We start from the raw sequence: 19,579 nt of genomic DNA on the forward strand, positions 1-19,579 counted from the left end.
ACTCAATGGAGGTTCACTGTAATATTACAAGCAAGAATGCTTGGGGGGTTAAGGTTTATGAAAAACTGATGACTTCATATACAGGCTATTTGAAATGGACTCGGTTTTTTAAGACTAGAACCGAATTTGCACCCAAATATGCTCGGAATTGGACATTCTTTTCTAAGACCAATTAAGGAATGAAAAAAGTATATTATTTTTCATATATCATAAATTTTGAACCACTGTGGACGGCAGTTCACGTAGTAACGATGCGCACCAAATAAAAAAAAAACTGCCGTGAAAGTGTATTCGTCATTACGCAGCACAAGTAGTGCCGATGTGATGGTCCCATCGAAGTATATTGAAAGTGCGGTCGTCACCACTTTCAAACCTCGTTAAGAGATGATTTAATAAAATTGCTTTCCTAAGTTTTCAACTACTAATTTAAAGACAACATTTTTAAACAAACCTAAAAATGTTCCCCATTTGTTTAAAAACAAAGTAAATAAAACTTATTCGGTTGCATACTTTTATATTTATGTTTAACATTTATTGTTTCCTCATTTGATTTATTTTGGTTTTTTTTCTTGTATTGTATAATTTCGTCAATATATATATATTTATTATATTGATTTTGCATTTATCTGTTGCCAGGATGTAGTTATCAATACAATATTGTACAATTTTCTTAGGCTACAAACTGCACACAGAAAATGTCTTGTGATTAGAATTAATTCGTTTCCATATCGGATCTTTGCAGCGTACAGTTAACCTATTTTCGTGGATTACAATTGGCTAAATACGTTTCGTTATGGTTCCATGGATTTAGGGATCGACGGGTGGGTATAATTTTGGGGTTGCTGGGAGGGTGCAGTGTGTAGTGTATAGTGTATAGTGTAATTTATAGTTCCTTTGAGCTCTGATTGTCTGTCAGCTGCAAGTAGATCGTTAGTTTCTCAACATCGGCATTCGGATTCCTGTCCTAACTGCAGCAATTCCACAACAACAAAAAATTTACAATATATGTATATGGTACATGTACTATATATTTAGAGAGTTATACATAATACATAAATACACGGGTAAAACTGAGAAAAAAAATGCATCTTAAGAGCTAGCAAAAATAGTTTACGTTTCACATTTACCACATTTATATTTATATATAGTGCACATACTCAATGCGATTCCCAATCACAAAACTGCATAATTTTGTGATTGCAACCCACTCTGTGACTACAGAAGAACACATTTATATAAACTTTTCTCCACTCTGTTTGACTTTCGTTTTCATTTTCATAAAATTCTCTTAGCTATTAGCGAGCAAGCCGGATTTCTCGTCGTCGCCATCAAATAAACTTCAATTTCCTCTAAGCAATCGTTTTTTCTTAATTATTGTCAGCAATTCTCATTACATTTCTTTGAAATAAAACACAAAAACAAACGTTCGGAAAGTTTTCTTTGAGCGCAAAGCCAATGGCAAGTAAGTACTACATAATTTCGCCATCCCGTTCGCACACACACAGCAGTTAGGACGGACAAGGCTCGTGTGTCTGTGTGAGTGTCTGTCTGTGTACAAGGATCTGGTCCTTGGCAAAAACAAGTTATGATTATAACTAGAAAACAACTCACTTCAAATTCAAATGACTGAGTGAGCTGGAGATGTTTTAAAATTTAAGCACAGTGTGTACAGTTAGTTCAAAAGGTGTCAATTGTCCTTATTAAGTACAGTCTGTTAAAAAGCATGTGATTTCGCTCTTTGATTTAACTTATATATCTTTTAATGCCAGAACAGTCTGTTCAAAAGGTCCTTAATTTACCATGTCTATTTGAATTTGAAGTAAATTTCCTAGACCAAATGTTTTAGCTTAGCTAACTTCGTTTACTACTTCCTCACATGCACGCACACGTAAACATTTAAAATCTATTTTAACTTTCATATACATTTAGACATTCAGTTGAAGTTATACATTTATATATATATATATATTTTTGTTTTTATTAAATTGGTTTTCTTTACATTCAGTCAATTTATTGCAACACAAAAAAAAAAGTTTACAAAAAATGTATTATTTCTATACTAGTTCACGTCTTTTTTTTCTTTTGTCATCAGCAGCAAATATTTCATATGCGGTTATGATTATTAAACTAAACATCTTAAAAGCTCTTTTCGTTTAAAATTCAACACTTCTAAATTGATTTCGTTTTGTTTCGCTCTACCGTTTTGCAAACTATAAACAGTGCTTAAGGTTCTAGTTTTATGTATTCCATATATAAACCTACATAGATTCCTAGATCCCAATGACAAAGTTCAGCTAGAGATTCATTTGATAAGTGGGAAGCATAATTTAAATATTTATAGTTTATATACACAATTACCGATACAATAAAAAAAAAAGAGTTTCTAAGTGATAAACCGACACGAGTCTCTCAAAAAACATTAGTACAAAAAAGGCTTAAAAAAGACATCTAAACTAAATGAAAAAGTTCAGATTTAAATCGTAGAGGAGGTCGGTGAGTGCCTGCAATGACTTTCAATTGCAATTACGCCTTGTTCTTTCTTCAGCTTCTTATGGTGGCTTTCCTATTTTGCTTTTTTTTGCAACACATTCATTAAGATTTGGACACACAGTGCGTTTCTTGACTGTAAGACGCCGGGGGAAGGGGTGAATGCCAACCGTTTAATTAAAAGTAAGACTATCAGATATAAGTCGCATTTAAATTATAACATAAATCGCATTAAGTCAGAGCTCCAGCTAAATTATGTTAATGCAATATTTCAATTAAGTAGCTTATCAACTGAATACGATTAGCCGGTAATTAAGGTAGTAGATATTGCAATGACCATTTAAACAAACAAACGAAGCAAATGAAGTGTTTCACTGCACAATAAATTAAATAATTCAACGCCCAGCCCACATTAAGGTAAATCCAGTTAAGAGACATTAAGGCATAAATTAAATTAATATGGATTTAAGGGTGCGGTTGGCTTTTAAATTGGCATTTCTCCCTGCAACTTTAAGTCTTTTCGTCACGAAACGTTCTGTGCTTAAGTTTTAACTACGTTTGTTTTCTTTTTTGTTTTTTGTGTTTTTTTTTTTTTTTTTTTTTGGTAACTATAAGAAGCATTAGTACAAATACAACATATGCATATACACATATCAAGCGTGTAAATGTCCCAGCTAATACAATTTAAAATTGGGTTTCCAGCAGCGGCAGTAGCAGCAACGCAACAGTTATCATTATCGTTATCCTTATCGGCAGCCAAGGTCCCGGGTTTCAGGTTCCAGGTTTCAGGTTCCAGGTTCCATGTTCCATGTTCAATGCTTGCCACGCGGCAGTCTTATGGGTATGTGCGGATATCATGTATCCGCCATGGGGTCCTCTCTATTGTTGGTGCCGGCTAATGGCAGCTGCTTTATCGTAATGACATCCTTTGGCTTTTGATGCAACAATTGTTGTTCTCGATCCGGTTCCGCTTCCCTTTCCGACTCGGTCTCCTCCTCATTTTGCTCTTGTTGCTCATGTTGCCCATGCTCTTGTTGCTGCTGCTGTTGCAGATGTTGCTGCTGCTGCTGCTGATGTACATGTTGCCGCTGTCTGCTGTGTTGTTCTGGTAGAATTTTATTGATTGTGTACTTATTATTGCTGTTATCCTTATTGTTGCTATTGTTGATGATGGTGTTGAAGTTGTCATCCTCGCTGGACATGTGCAGCACTTGCTTAGCCTTACTCTCCCACAGCATTCGATTGGCCTTTAGCTGCAAGTAGATACAAAACCGAAAAGCGTATTCAAATTAATCCACTCATAATGGGCGCACTTATGCGTATATAAACAAATGTGTATATCTGCTCCCAAAGCCCTCAAAATCGTGTATTTCCCATGCAATTGCAGCTGCTGCTGATGGCCGCCTCATTACGGCCGATGTTGCTGCTGCAACCGCCGCACTATATACCATGCACTATACACCATGCACCATACACCATACACTATACACCAAAGGCAAACAGCTGCCCGTTTCGGTGGCAAAATGTTAAAACATCGTTTGAGTGGCAGTCAAAGCGAAAACTTTGAGCACAACAAATTGTTGTTCAACTTTGCGATGTCGCAGTGTGCAAATTAAAGCGCAAAAAGTTGCAAGATAAAGAGTTCCGAAAATTCATTGGCTAATTTTTATTTTGTTCTTTTTTTTATGCACCCTCTAAATGGGTGTAGTACTAATGAACCTTCTTATTTAGTTATTATGATCTAAAATGAAAAAGCTTTTTTGATTTTAGTTACTAACTTATCTAATACTTCAAACAGAAAAATAATAATTCCATAGATAAGGGCAATAAATGTATTATTTATTTTTTTACATTTTTTAAAATCATAAATATGTTGATCGTGAAAATGTTGAAAAGTCTTTCAAAATCACTTTAAAATTTGCTTTTAAATATTTTTCTTTCCTAAAACTAGTTTTTACTTTTTCGCACATGTCTTTATCTTTAATCGATTTTCCACACACTCTTATAGTTTTTTTTTCCATTTCTCCCCACAAACAAAATTCAATTTCGTTTAATTCCTCCATTCCTTTGTTTGTTAAATATTTTAGATTTCCATTTGATTTCTGTTTATCTTTCGCTAACGAACCCGCAGAAAAGCTCTTGTTTTTACAGAGCAAACGTAATTTCCACAACATTTTCCTTCTTTGTGCGGTTTTCCGTTCAACTCCCTCAATATTTTTCATTTCGCCTTCTGTTTTTCCCGCTGCCTCAGGGTATTAACGACTCGTTATTTGATTTTAATTTTCCCGCTGCAACTGGCGGTCGCTTTTTAATTTTTGCATAAATATTAAATATGCAAATATGTTTAAAATATTTAATGTTTCCAGACACCTCTGCCCGATAAGCGGAAATGGGGGTGCGTTGCGTTGCGGTGCAGAGCCGTCAATTAATTAAAATATTTGCCATTAACATAAATTAAGGAATATAATGAAATTGGCGGACTTTCAATTGATATTAATTGCGTGGCACGTTGCGTGGCTGGGATATCGTGAGGAATGGGATAACTGACCGGTGTGCCGAGTGCCATCAGGACATCAGGACATCAGGAAAAAGGGTTTGGAAATGGCAGCAGTGGCTGGGTTGGCATGGCATCGGATGCCTGTCAAGCTGGCGGGGATTGCGAAAGTTGACTTAACTTTGCCCGGCTCCGGTGGCCATTTCACCCCCCACGTTCCACCATCCTCTATCTGCCGGTGGCATGCATGTATAAATTGCCACTTATGCCATCATGCCGCGGCCACGCCCCCTCCGAAACTGCCGCCCACCGTGGGGCAGCCGCGCGGAAACATTGCAATTGCAACTGTCAAACAGAAAGTGTCCCTGTGACAGGCCAATAAAAACGCACAAAAATCGGGGACTTCATCGAAAACCAAAAAAACCACTGGCAACGTCAAAAAATAGGCCACCAAAGGTGCATTGAATCGAGTGAAAATTTTCATTTTTTAACATTGTCTCTTTAATTTATGGGACACTTCATATTATATGATAAAAAACAAAATAAAGCAAGCGAGCAGAAAAATGCCATTAAATCGAGTGCAAGATAGTCATGATAATAGCAAAAAAATGTATAAAGTAACAAAAGCTAGCTTTATTTGTTATTGCAATTATTTTATTAAGCTATTTATTATGAAAGCTTTTGGTGTAATAATTAAAAAAAAAATATTTGTGGAAAAAGAAAGACTTCAAACTAAAAACAAAAACTAAATAAACTTACTCATAAGGCAACGTAACTTAAATGCGTTGATGCCAATTTTTCACCATTGAATTATTGATACAAATAAATTAATTTGAAATGACACCCTTAAATCGTTCAAAAATATTTATTTGAATTTACTGTTTAAATTGTAAATAAGATGCTAATTGGATTTTCATTGCATGAAACGGTTGCCAATTTATTTTATGAAAACCGTTTTAAACCGAGCTCAAGGTCAGAAAAAAAATGGCAATGCAGTTTAGAGTAAATGTGCAGGCGAAAAATGAGCAGACGGTGCAAAAAGCGAATTGCTGGCCACTTAATTTTTTATAGGACTCCCATTTGCAGTGGCAATTTTAATTTAGGAGACACTCCTTAAGCCGGGCGCCAGAACAAACAAATACGTGCAGTGTGCAGCGTGCAGCGTGCTGAGTAAAAAGTAAACAAAAAATCAGCGCAGAGATAACTCAACTTGAGTTAACTCAACGCCACTCGAGTCGAGTGGTGCGGAGTAACGCGGAGTGGACTAATTAATTAGCAGCTAATTTAACGCGTCGCTGCGCCGGACATAACTCAGCAGGATGCACTTGCAAACAGAGACAGCAGCTGCTGACGGCAACAAACAAAAAAAAAATAACGAAACGGGGGGACACGGGGTGAAAGGTCAGTGAAAATGGCCAAGCAAACCGAAAATTTCAATTAAACGCTAGTTGAAAATTCTGTTGGCTAGCTAGCCAACGGCGACAGCTGTTGGCCCAATAATAATCAGTGACTGAAATGGAAGTAATCAGGCAAACGCTTTTTATCCTTTGCCCACATTATGAATACTAATTATATTCCATTCTCTGTTCAAAGCCAAAAGGCAAGAGGCAAGCAAGGCGTGAATATAAATTAAATTTTAATTAACTACTTAGCTATTCAAAAAGTTTAGTAACTATAGGTGAACTTCTTAAACAAGTTTTGTCGGCAAAAAAGTAAAAACAAAGGTAATGATTAAGCAATATAATGTCATAATGCATTCGATTTTTACAAAGAAAACGGTAAAACTTTAATAATATTTTTCATCAATGTGTTATTCTTTAACGAAGCTCAAAAAATTAGATATTTTTATTCGTCAATTATTAATGTGTTATTCCTTTCACAGGCGAAAATTGTAAACAAATAAGAGTAAAAAAAACTTGTATTTATATTTCGATATCAGTACAACTGTTTGAAAAAACCACCAATTAAATTAAAGATAACAACTGTGTAAAACATGTTTTAATGCTTAAGAAAACAATAAAAACCATTAAATGCTTAAATATCCCTGCAAGAATATAAGCCAAACAATACAAATTATTTCATCGAACATATTTCATTTTTTATAAAAAATGTTGTTGAAAACTATAATTTCCCTTGGGAACAGGATAAATAAATAACTTTTTTAAAACCCTTGATAGGACAAAAGCAATAAAAGCATGTGAAATTTAATAAAAAATGCGTGAAAAAAGATTCGATTGGTTAAAAATTTCAGCGGGAAGCGCTAAGTAAATAATGAAATTAAATTTATTTTCCGATAGCTCGCACTTTTGTGATATGAAAAACTGGTATTCTTTTTGGTCTGGTCCTCGATAGACTGCTACCTTTCGATTAAATTCATATTTACCCATATATAAAAAACCCGTACAAGCTACAATACATATAGTTTTTGTATTTTTTTTTTCTGTTTGCGCACAATGTGCATACCATCGTCAATAGATGGCGCCACCAAGTGGGCAACGAATCCCCATTATCATCGTGATCAATGATATTCCTTTCAGTTTCAACGCTTTGTAACCCCAAACCCTATACCCCACATATATGAATCAAAGTAGCTGGAAAAGGAAAAATACAAAAAAGGCAAAAAGAACTGAAATAAAGGAAAATCGCTGGGTGCAACCAACAAACGAGAAGGCAAAGTGCAAAACACAAAACAAACAGGCAAAACACAAAACACAAATCGCACACACAGAACGAAATCGAGTAGAAGGATAGAAAAAACTTGCACAATGTGTGATGTAAGTGGGTGGGATTTGGGCGGTTGTGATACCATACCATATAGGAGATATAGGATATTCGGAAGGGGACGAGGGGGAAGTGCAGGCAAGTGCAAAATATGCCAATGACACAGGCAACTGGAACGGCCCAGAGCCAAAGGAAAAGGTGAAAGATAACTAGAGCCTGGCAAAATGACAAACAACAAACAACAAAAACAAAGGATTTCGGTGGGTGGTGATGTTTTGGGGATGAAGTGCAATTGCCTGTGTCTGACAGTGATGCCAATGAGACCTAACTGTGCAGGAGTGTGTCCTTTTCTAAGGTCCTTAAAGAAGAAGGCTCTTGACAAATTGATTCGTAGTCAGTTATGCAAATTATCATCAAAATGTTACCTAGACTCGTTTTAATTTCCATTTGTGGCACAAATTCAAATACATAAAAACATATTTGAATAATTTGAATTAAAAGTGAAAAGGGAATATTTATAATTACCTATAAAAAGACTTTTATTTATATATTATAAATATTATACAAGACATTTATTTATATATTATAAATAATGTATATTGAAACTTAAGTCCACAATGGCAATAAATGAGGAAAAAGTTGATTGATAAATAATGTCATAAACCATATAATACAGACACAAAATTACTACTTCATATACAATGAACAAAGAAAGAAATGTATAATGTTCTACTTGCATTGCAATCAATAAATAATAATAAAAATAGGAAGAAACTACTGTAAAATAATGTAAATTTCCATGCAAATCAGACTACTGACTGTTAAAAAAACTATTATTATTATTTTAACAGGGATGTGAGGGCATCACTGGTGTTGGAGGATGGGATGGGGATGGGGATGCGGATGGTGATGGTGATAAAGTGGTAACATGGAGTGGAGTGACTGATTCGAAGTGTTTTGTGTTTGTTTTGCATTCGGAAACCGACGGGTTGCACCTTACCTTCGACGTGTTGTCCTGCACCCATGCATCGGGCTTACCATAGTCCGGCGGATTCGCATACGGATCGTAGCCGAGCACGGACAGCATTGGCGCTATGTCGGCCATGTCGCGCACCACATCGTCGGGTATCTGGCCCACCCACTTGGACATCGCCTCCAGGTTCACCGGCTTGATCACCTGGTCCGACGACCGTTCCACCCTGCGATTTGGTTAGATAATTAGTTGAATATCCATCACAAAGTGCGTTTGATTACGACTTACTTGGACAACGGCACACCATTGGGCTTGTTGATGAACTCCTCGTGGTGCAGCACCGCATCGTTCCATGGCACGTCCAGGAATTTCAGGATCTTGCGCATCCACTCCTCCGGATGCAGGACCAGTTGTTCATAGTAGACCTGATCAATGAAATGGTAAAAAAGTTCCGTCAATTAGGGTTAAAACAGGACCTACATTCAGGTCCAAGAACTGTTCCTATCCGAAATAGTCAATCATACAAAAAAATAATACGAAAAAAGTTTAAAAGTATTTTAAAATTCTTTAAGCTAGAGTCCTTAAAACTTGAAATTAGCTTCCTTTTTTGTATACAAAACATAATGGAGAGTACAAAACTAATTGAAAATAAGTTAAAGTTTTTAACTTTAAGATAGCTTCTTCCAATTAAAAAACAAACTTATTAAAAACATTTCACCATCATGTTTTTTAGTAAAGAATTTTGGTTGCTATGACTTTAATAGGATCATTTTTGGTTTTAGCTAAATGTTATGCCCTTTGTATCCCTTTTTGGTTTTAGCTATAAAGAAGTTTAACTCTCCTTGGCTATCCTAGCCAAAGTAATATCAATTAAATATTAAACGTAAATCCACAAAATCATGGTTTTAAATGGGCCAAAACTAGTTAACACTCTTTGAAACTTTAAAGAAAGCTGCTTTTAATTTTATACACAATTTCCGATGGCTAGTTCTTTTAAGACCAGCCATCAATGGAATTTAGAAGTCATTTCGCTTAATTTCCTGTGCCAGTCTGCAGCAGCCCGACCAAGTTAATCATCATTGATTGAGTTGGGGGTGAGCGAGCAGGTGTGTATTTGGGTGGCTGGATGGAGGAGGACTCCCAGGACTCACCATCATGCAGCGGTCCTTGCCAATGTCCCGGCACTGCTCGTGCATCACCTCGATGGCGTGGTTCCACTTCTGCATGCACTGGCGGTAGCTGCTCAAATCGAAGCCGGTGATTGTCACCTTGCGCGATATAATCGAATGAACTGTCGCCCGGCCGTCGCGCACCATGAATAGGAATTTCGCCTGTAACGACCAGAAAACAGGCGGGTAAGCGAAGTTCACGGCGAAAAATATTGTCAACACTTATAATTGGGAACTTAAAATATTACAATTATTAATTGTATTGTATAACTAAATTTGTTATATGATTTATGTATAATGTTACAGAAATCAATGTTTTTATTGGATAAAAATTCTTTAGAGAATTAATAGTGTCAGGGATTTAATGTTAATTAGACTATAAAATTGCTTATCATTCCAAAGCCTTATTAAATTTTTTTTGCAATGTTACGTTACGTTTTAATTTTTATTTATTTGTTTTTTAAGAGATTTTAAAATTAGACGTAATAATTTTATTTCGATACGTTTTTATGTAATTTAACAAATATTTCATGTCAATGCAATGGTGATTTTAAATCCCTAGAGCTGAAAAATGTTATTATTTTTTTATGGCGCATAAAAACATGCGGATATTTCCTTAACAAGAGATTTTTGCGATATGCATTTACATCAGATATGGTGAATGAAAACGGCGTTTCGTAACTGATATTGTTATGCTTTTTGTACTCTGAGTGCGCTGGGCTGGGCACTGGGAAGTATATAGTAGGAATGGGTAAATTGTATCGCTGCGGGTGCACTTACGTTCGGAAATAGCTCGATGACATAGGAGCCCATTTTAAGCGTCAACGGATCCTTGTTGCATAAACGCGGCGCCGGTTCGCCGTGCTTGGCGATGATTTCCAGACAGAACTGCGCGATGGCACTGTTCATGACCTCTTTGGTGATGCCGGCCTCCTGCAGGCGGAGCGACTCCTTCTCGGACTTCAGCCAGTGTGAGCGCAGTTGCAGGATGCGCGGAATGACGCGTGTTTCCTGCCCGCAGCTGCAAGGATCCCAAAAAATACAAAATACGGATATACTGATGAGAATACACAAAGCGGCGGGTTTGTGGGCACCGGGCAGCGGGGCAGCTTCTATTCACGTGAATAGGGTGCACCCAACTTGGATTGCACATTTTACCTTTTTGGGAGTTCAAAATCATAGGTTTCGATAACACTTTACTGTTTAAATTCTATTTAAAAATACCTTTAAACTATATTTATAAAATTTAATTTAATTAAGTTTAATTTCAGTTGCAAGAAATGAAACTATTTTTATTTGAATATATATAAACATATATCACCTAAATAAAAGCTATTAAAACTTGTGACTGGCATTTGTAAGTGCTAAAAAAGTAACCTTTTGTAAAGATCGCATATTTATTTTGGGAGGATATATTTTATGCACGCATTAAATTGTTCCATATAGTTTTTAGCCCTTAAATGCTTGTCTAATTTCAACGAAGAAGGAAAATGTGAACAGTCGGACACTAGTAACCCCACCCATTAAAGTCCAAGGTTTGGCATTAAAGCTAACAAAGGGGCACCCCAACATGCCGGTTCGGTATCACCGGGCAACATGTGATGGGGGCTACGGCTCCATCCTCTTTCATGTACCTCCTCCTAGCGCAATCGACAAAACGAAATGGGATGCCATCCGCTGTGAGCTCTTTGGCTTTTCCTCCAGTGGAAGTGGAGTCCCCGTCGCGAATCCATGTCTGGTGCATAGCTCCCATTCGAGACCCTCACCTAACCCAACCCAATCCACTCCGATTTCCCCTTTGGCTGCAGGACTGCAGAAACCACTGAACTATGAAGGGCTTCAAACGACTCGTTTGCCGTTGCCTTAGTAGAATTTTACGCCAGCAGCGCACCGTAATCAAGTTCAGAGCACACACAAAAAATTACTGCCTGATTGCGTAAATTATCATAAATATCCCACACTGCAGTGCAAAGCGAACGGCAATTGGAAAATAAAAAACCAAAACCCGAACCCGAAATCGAACTCGAACTCAAATCCATGACCCCAGAGGAAAGTAATCAAAGTCGATCAAAGCCTTGTTTATTCAACTACTTTTTTGGGCCAATTGAAAATGGCTTTGGGTCAGCAACCAAAGTTTAATTTGAGTTTTCCTTTTTGCTTTAGAAAAGGTACTTCAAAAAAATAAAACCACGAGAAACTATACAAATTACTGGTTTTACTACAATAATAATCATAATTAAATAATTTACCACCAATTATAATGTCTGCAAAGCGTAATTTAAATTTACCCCACATAAAATTTAGACATGCTTTTAGTCTGCTAATCATAATTAAAAAATAAATAGATTGTTTTAAAAGATAGATAACTAAATTAGGGCATACATTATTTGAACAGACTTTAGGGTAGTAATCAAAGTTGATTTATGATTTACCGACTAATTAACTCACATTGAAAAACTTTAGTTTTTTTTTTCTTGTCTACTAGTAATTAACTTGTTAATGTTTTAATTAAGTCTGTAACATTGTTATTATCAATTAGTTAATTAGCTTGCTTATCTGTTATTGTTATTTTTTTTCTTTTTGTTTTTGCAATAACTGAAAAACCCAATTAAAATTGTTAACAAGAAGGGCTTATGTAAAAAGAAGAAAAATGGTACAAACAAAAATAAAAACTAATGTAAAAAACTAGTTCGAATTACTTATTTACACCATAAATTTAGGGGTCACCTTCTTGGCTTATCTTAAATGCATAACATTTGTTACCGCCTGCCTTGAAAATAAATGTTTTAGAAATGTGATATAAAAAAAATCCTTTAAGCCCGAAATTTAATAGCCCAGCAACATGGAGTCACCTATTTGCACCACCTAAATCGGGGTCACAACTTTATCTGCTGGCCCCAACCAATTACATTTGTTCGCACCTCGACATGAGAGTCCTCCATCTCGGCGAGGAGCCCACGATCCCTGTCCCACTCCCTTTCCGGCCATGCAAATCCCACAAAATTGTTTCGGGGCTTACCCAGACTCAATTAGTTGATGCCAAGTCCAAATGCTAAATGCTACAAATGCTAAAGCAGATTTAATCTGCAAACCAGAAGGGAGCAGTGTGGATACGAGCGAACGAACGAACGAACGAACGAGGGTGACCTACTCCACATCCACATACGCTTAGGAAAGTTTTACACTTTGCACCACCATCGTCCTGCAAAAGGCGAACAAAGGACGAGGACCTATTCTGCAACTAAAATCCGTGAGATTCTTGAGGGAAAGGGAAGTCGGTTTTTAAATAGCGGAAATTGCGCTGTGCAGCCATCAGAAAAAGCGACCCTGCCAGCCAGGCAGCCTGCTGACAGGATTCAGGATTCAGGATACAGGACGGAGGATAGGCCACGGATGCAATGCGATGGCACAGGATGGAGCGAAATGGTTTGGAAATGGGGCCGGCAGAAAGGCAAATTGTTAATAAAATAAGGGCCTAAAAAAAAAAAACTCCTTTTTGGGTGCGATACGGTCCATGGCCATTTCTCATTTTCAGATTGCGCAAATTTCGTGGCTAATTACTCATGCGTAAGGGAAACTTAAGAAGTTATAATATATGGGGCACACAGCAGCCAGAAGGTAAAAAGGCAGCGAGATAAAGCCCAGAAAGCCCAGACCAGAAACAGATACGCAAATCGAGGGACCAGCCGTAAAAAAATATTAAAATTGCCAAAGGGCGAAACGGAATATATCGAATTGGGTTGCTGCTATCTGTGGGAGGTGGCAGATTGAAATTGGGGAACTGGGAATGGGAATGGGGTACTGAGACTGGGACACACAGCAGCCAACCAAAAATGTATATATTAAAATTTACAACATTTTCCCCATAGAGCGGAGTGGAAATACACTTTATGGCTGGGCAAAAAGCAGCAGCTGAAAAGGTCCTCCGAACGGAAGAGGAAATTATTTGAAATTGGAATGTTTTTTTAAGGCAGTGGCAAATGTTTGATTATACTCAAAGGAAGTGTGAAAATTGGCAGTGTTGGCAGATTTTTGGCTTAAAGGATTTAAAAAAAAAAAAAAAATATGATAAACATACTGTTGGTATGCAAACATTTAATTTTCTAGTTGGATAATCCCCAATGAAGTTGGGAGGCAACAGTTAATAAAATAAAATTTTATATAACCGGATAATTGTGGTTTTTAATTCAGACAGATTGTCGAAAGATAAAACTGGATTAAGCCATTGAAGTGGCTTTTAAAATATAAACTTTTTGGAAATTGGGTGCGACACTTAAAGTTCACAGGAATTGATTAAAACATTCGAATGTATTGAGCCAGAAATAAAACAAAGAAAATTGGCAACTATTGTTGTTTCGTTTGAAACAAGCCTTTGGGATTATTGTTACAATAATAATAAACCAATAATAAATAAACTCAAAGGAAATGCAGTTTTCCCCCACAAACTGCTATTCGCAGAAAGGGTAAAATTTCTTCTAAAATAAGGCAGACACTTCCATGGAATAAATTTTCCTTGGAAAATCATGTCTCTTACCTAAGTAATTATTCTTCATTCATGTAGTTACAACTCACATTTAGAGTGTGTGGAAAGAGAATACTTATATGAATTAAGCCAAAAATGTTTTAGTTAAAGGGATATGTGATATCCATCTGAGTTCTCAAGAACTCGAAGCAAGGAAGAGGACCACTCCCACGCAAGGTGGTAAAAGAGAAACTTTAAATTGGATTTCCTTCGTGCAAAATGAAATGTTAATTGAATTGACAGCAATGATTTCGAGCTTTTCAATAATATGACGACACGGGTATCCTTTTAAATGGAATGCAACGATTGAAGCATGGCGAAATTATATAATTTAAGATTTATTCGGGGATAATGGGAAATGTGTGTTTTATTTACTACTCGGTTATTTTTTTTAAGTAGCTCATTTTGAATCTTCAATGACATAAAGTTATTTTAGCTTTGACATTGGAAAGCTATTACATTTTAAAGAAGCGTACTTAAAGGAGATAATATTTATTCAAAGAAAGAAAAATTAACTTTGTTTTAGAGTTGAAACGTTGTTTTAAAATAATAAATTGCATTTTAAACGTTTTACAAATGTACATTCAAGATACATGACAATTGTATTTTTCTATAAATACTTTAATCAATTGATTTGATATAACTTCAGATATGTTTTATAAATATTTATTCCATAATTTTAGACATCTTGATACCCGCAAGATATGGCTATTCAACCCTTCTTATGCTCAATGTCAAACCAATAAATCCCGCTAGAGGAAGGGCAGATGGAAGTGAAGCATTCCGCCCCCAGAATACGCATTGTGGCAAACAATCAAATCGAACAGTGACTGGGTAATAGGAAAGGGTATTATTCGTTATCCGGTTACAGGGGAGGGGGCATAACCCGGATCGCTGGTCCCAGGACCCAGAAGCCGGGAGCCTGGACCAGGGGTTTCCGGGCAGGAGCAGGTGCAGGAGCAGGAGCAGGAGCAGGACTTACCGCACATCGGGATGGGCATCCAGCATGGCGCGCATCAAAGTCGTCCCAGATCTGGGCACGCCGCCTATGAATATTAATGGCATCTCACGGTTGTATGAATAAACGCGTTGATTGTCATCTGTGAGGTATTTCTGAACGTGTCCGTATTCCATAACCGTAACCGTAGTCGTGTCCGTGTCCGTGTCCGGGGTTTCGCATCCGTATCCGCATCCGCGACGTCAATGTAGGTGGAGACAAAAAAATGAAATTAGAGAAAAGTTGCAGGCGCAAAATAAATGGCATGGCCATGATGATGATTATTATTATTATTATGATTATGATTATTATTATTATAATGATGATGGTGCGTGGTAGCGTGGGGATTGCGGATTCCGGATTCCGGTTGATGGCTTGACGGTTGAGTAAGCGCAGGTGTTGACGCCTTCGCGGGCATTAGCGTCAGGAGAAATGGAAATGAGGAGTGGAGGCGACAGACAGGTGATGGGCATTACTAAAATTAGAACTAGAATAGCTAGCTATCCATATGGAGCCGCACAGGTCTGGCGCCTTATCTTTCTGCAGCCTAAGCCCTGTGATAAATTGGAACCTTATCAAAGGCAAACAACGCATCGCCGTGTTTTTAACCAACTAATGGAAAATCGATCGGTTTTCATAAATCATTGCTTTGCCTTTTATCTAATCGAAGTGTATCAATCGATAAAACAAAAAAAATATTTGGAAAAACACAGATTCTATAGTGTTGGCGATAAGGAAAGTAAGTTTAAATTGTAAGGGCTTTCGATTTGTAGCACAACAATAAAATATTCTTTAAATAAATAAGCTTTCCATATTCTTAAAACGATTTTCTCTAGTATAATTAAATGATTTTAGAATTCTCTTAAATATATATTTATTTTGTTGCCCAATTTAGTACATACTTTGACTGCTCCTTGATAACATACCCAATTCTGAGTTTAAAAATCCCATATATCCCATAAAATTTATAATATTAAACTAACATTGATATTTGTGATTTAATGTGATTTAATTTATAAATCACTTTTGATATTGATATGCCTGTTGGAGTTGGTGAAATGCAAAACCCATTGTTCAAAGTGCATTGAGTGATGAATAGGCCATTTGGTTGAGCGATGCCAAATTAAACTGTGGATTAAATTGCTTTTGGACCTGCACGTCAGCCAATTGAGTTGGGTTAATTAAGCCATATTTTGATTTCGCATTTAGAAGTGCCATGATAACCAATTAAAGGCCCGGCTTCACATTGGCCATAATTAGCAACACAAAACCTGCTGAATTAAAGTCTGCCCTAATTTCTCATGCACAGTAGGTATCATTTGCATTAATTTATATTATTTGTTTTGGCCGCACAACATTGTTATGCCCATTAAAGAAGATGCATTTCTGTTGTTGCTATGGATTATTGGATTTATGGCAATACCTATTGCAATTTGAATCCATGGGTGCAAATAATTATGCACTATCATGCATTCGCATTTCGCAGGCTGCATGATAGCCGAATTAAGCCATGGCTCCACATTTTCCATAATTGGGCTCACAAAAGCACCGGAATTAAGGCCCCTTTCAATGGCCAAAAACCAAGGATGTGTTAATGTGAATGTGGAAATGATTTCGATGATTTGGCTATCTCGGCACACACACACACACACACACACACACACACACACACACACACACACACACACACACACACACACACACACACACACACACAAATCCCGTACAGACGCATTGTCTTTCTTGTGTGGAGTCATCCCCTTTCCGTTCTTAGCTGCTTATGACCTCCGCCTTCGATATTCCCAATGCTAATCAATGGATACCCCAACCCCTGCCATAACACAAAAGCAACATTCAAACTCCAACGAGACCGTTTTGGTCTCAACTAATGTTTACAAAATAGTGTTCGGTCATCCGATAACCAGTTAAATTCCCTCAATGACTTTTGCTTTGGTTTTGCGTGTGCGGTCGGTTGTTCGGTCGTTCGGTCGGTCGGTGTTTTGTTTTCCGGGGGCCGGCAGGATTTTCATCTGTGCTCAGCCAACATGAAATTAGTTATCCAGCTTCGGTTCTACTTCCATGATTTTTTTCCTTTGATTTATCATTGCAAATGTTTTTTTCTTTTAGTTTGGCTTGGTCAGCACAGTGTGTCGCAGAAATGTAAGGCTCTCTCTCTCTCTCTCTCTCTCTGATCTAAATTGCATACTATAAGAATTCAAGTAAATCATAAAGTCTTGATTGAATTGCAGACTGATTTGGGAATAAAAAATAGATTATCGAATCAGGCTAGTCTGGAAGTGATTGCTTATCTACCTCCCCACCTCCCCTCCTTTACCATTTGATTAAATTTAAATATTTTTATTTACATCCCTACATTTTTGCGACGCACCTTGGGGCAACGAATATCGAATGGAGATGTTCCGGGGTGTGACTATGTGTGCTTTCTCATATTCTTGTTCCCGGCCACGGATGGGATGGTGTGGATGGATGCCGGGGTGTAAGCCAAACAGATTGGGTTCGAATTGGAAGGGGGGTACATACCTCAACGCGTACCATTTGGGAGGCCAGCTCGTTGGTGGCGTCCACCTTGAAGAGGCATGTGGGCCGCAGCTCGGTGAATTTGAAAAGGAACATGGTGATGACGATGATGCCGAAGAGCACCCACAGGGTGACCTTCTTATTTCGGTATGGCAGTCGCATTCTGGCTGTGCTGCCTCAGCTAACTGGCCTTTTGATACAGCGGATGCGGATGCGGATGAGGATGACTGGTCTGGTCTGGTGTGGTCTCTGGTTAGGTCCTTCTTCCCAGAGGCACTCTCTCTCTTTTTTTTTCCAGCTCCTATTGATTGCTCCTAGTTGCTGCTACGCTTTGCGTTTGCCCAAAGCTTAAATATGTAAATTGGTTTTCTTGAGGTCCTCAAAGCGAGAGTTGTTTTGCTTTGACTTTTGCTGTTGCTTCTGCTGTTGCTTCTGCCTTGTGATGCCAGCAGTTCCTCTTGTTTGCTAAGGATATGGGTAGATGTGGTGGGTGGGCTAGGTGACTGGGTGGCTAGGTGGCTAGGTGACTGGGTGACTGGGTGGCTAGGTGGCTGTCCCTACAGTGGATGTGGATCCTGATGCTTATGCTGCTGCGGCGGCGGCTTGGCGGTGCCACCACAATAACTCCGTCCGTCGTGGTGGTCCTGTTCCGGTCCGTGTTCTGGTTTCTGTTCCTGTTCCTGCTTCGACTTCGGCTTCTGGTCCTGCTGCTGCTCCTGCTTATGACGTTGATTGCTGCTTGGCATCGCCTCGCCTTTTGTTTGCTCCTTTTTCGGCCAGCCAGCAGCAGCAGCAACTCGGCTTGGCCAACACAACACAGCAGCACAACACGATCCTGGCACTACTGGCTATCCTGGCTATCCTGGCAGCTGCTCTGGACCCCTTTTTATCACTCTTGTGCCGCTCTCTCTCTAGTCCTCTAGCCTTCCATTTATTGCATTTTTAACAAATATATATACGTTTATATCACGCTGCAAAGGGAAAAAGCAAAGGACTTACGTTAAGCATATTTAAATAGTTTTCCACGAATTATTGTTGGCCGCAAAGTTATTTGATGCTCTCCATTCAAAGGCTTAAAGTCTATCAGTTTGCAACTTAAAATAAATGCCTTTGGATTTCAGTTAATCTCTGAGTTGGACCAACTTTGTTTCAAGACGAATAATGAAAGTTTATGCTATGAATGGACAACTGAACAAAATAGCGCACATAAATCTAAGTACTTAATACTCTTTGATCTCTTTTAGTAAAGAATGCAAATGAAAAATAAGATAACTTTTAACATATATTAAATAATATTAATATATCATACACTTTGATCCACTGATAATGCAAACACAAAAATAAGATAACTTTAAAAGTATATTAAATAAAGTATAGTTAAACAGACAAATTTAAAAACAAGAACTAAGAGATTTATGTACAGAGTACTTTTTTAGGCATCATACACATTGATTCATTGAACTTTAAATGCAAAGATAAGTATAAGATACTTTTTTAGGTCTCTAACTCTATTTTGGAGTTTACAAAGTTTAAGGATTAATAGGGTAATTCGCACTTCGGTTCGACTGACTCTTTGACTTTTCCGCTGGTAGCTTGCAAGTTTCAGTGTTTGCCACTCGACCACGACTATCGACACTCAACTTTCGACTTTCGGCACTCGACACTCGACCGCTTCTGA

The 19,579-nt window shown here is 37.7% G+C and overlaps 1 protein-coding gene across 2 annotated transcripts; it reads right to left on the reverse strand.

The window, feature by feature from the left end:
- Positions 1 to 2,376: 2,376 nt before the first annotated feature.
- Positions 2,377 to 18,064, reverse strand: LOC108136501 (protein-tyrosine sulfotransferase). Of its 2 annotated transcripts, none has more exons than XM_017257735.2 (7): positions 17,905 to 18,064; positions 15,349 to 15,479; positions 10,625 to 10,865; positions 9,827 to 10,006; positions 8,964 to 9,100; positions 8,703 to 8,901; positions 2,377 to 3,740 (listed from the first exon to the last, which is right to left on the reverse strand). In XM_017257735.2, the coding sequence occupies exons 1-7, from the start codon at positions 18,061 to 18,063 to the stop codon at positions 3,342 to 3,344; spliced, it is 1,446 nt and encodes a 481-aa protein (XP_017113224.1). In that variant the 5' UTR covers position 18,064; the 3' UTR covers positions 2,377 to 3,341. The 2 variants fall into 2 exon arrangements, with proteins under 2 accessions (XP_017113224.1, XP_017113225.1); XM_017257736.2 differs by having other exon boundaries at positions 3,588 to 3,740; positions 8,741 to 8,901.
- Positions 18,065 to 19,579: the final 1,515 nt, after the last annotated feature.

Source organism: Drosophila elegans, unplaced genomic scaffold (assembly GCF_018152505.1).
Source record: "Drosophila elegans isolate 14027-0461.03 unplaced genomic scaffold, ASM1815250v1 contig_149, whole genome shotgun sequence".
NCBI lineage: Eukaryota > Metazoa > Arthropoda > Insecta > Diptera > Drosophilidae > Drosophila > Drosophila elegans.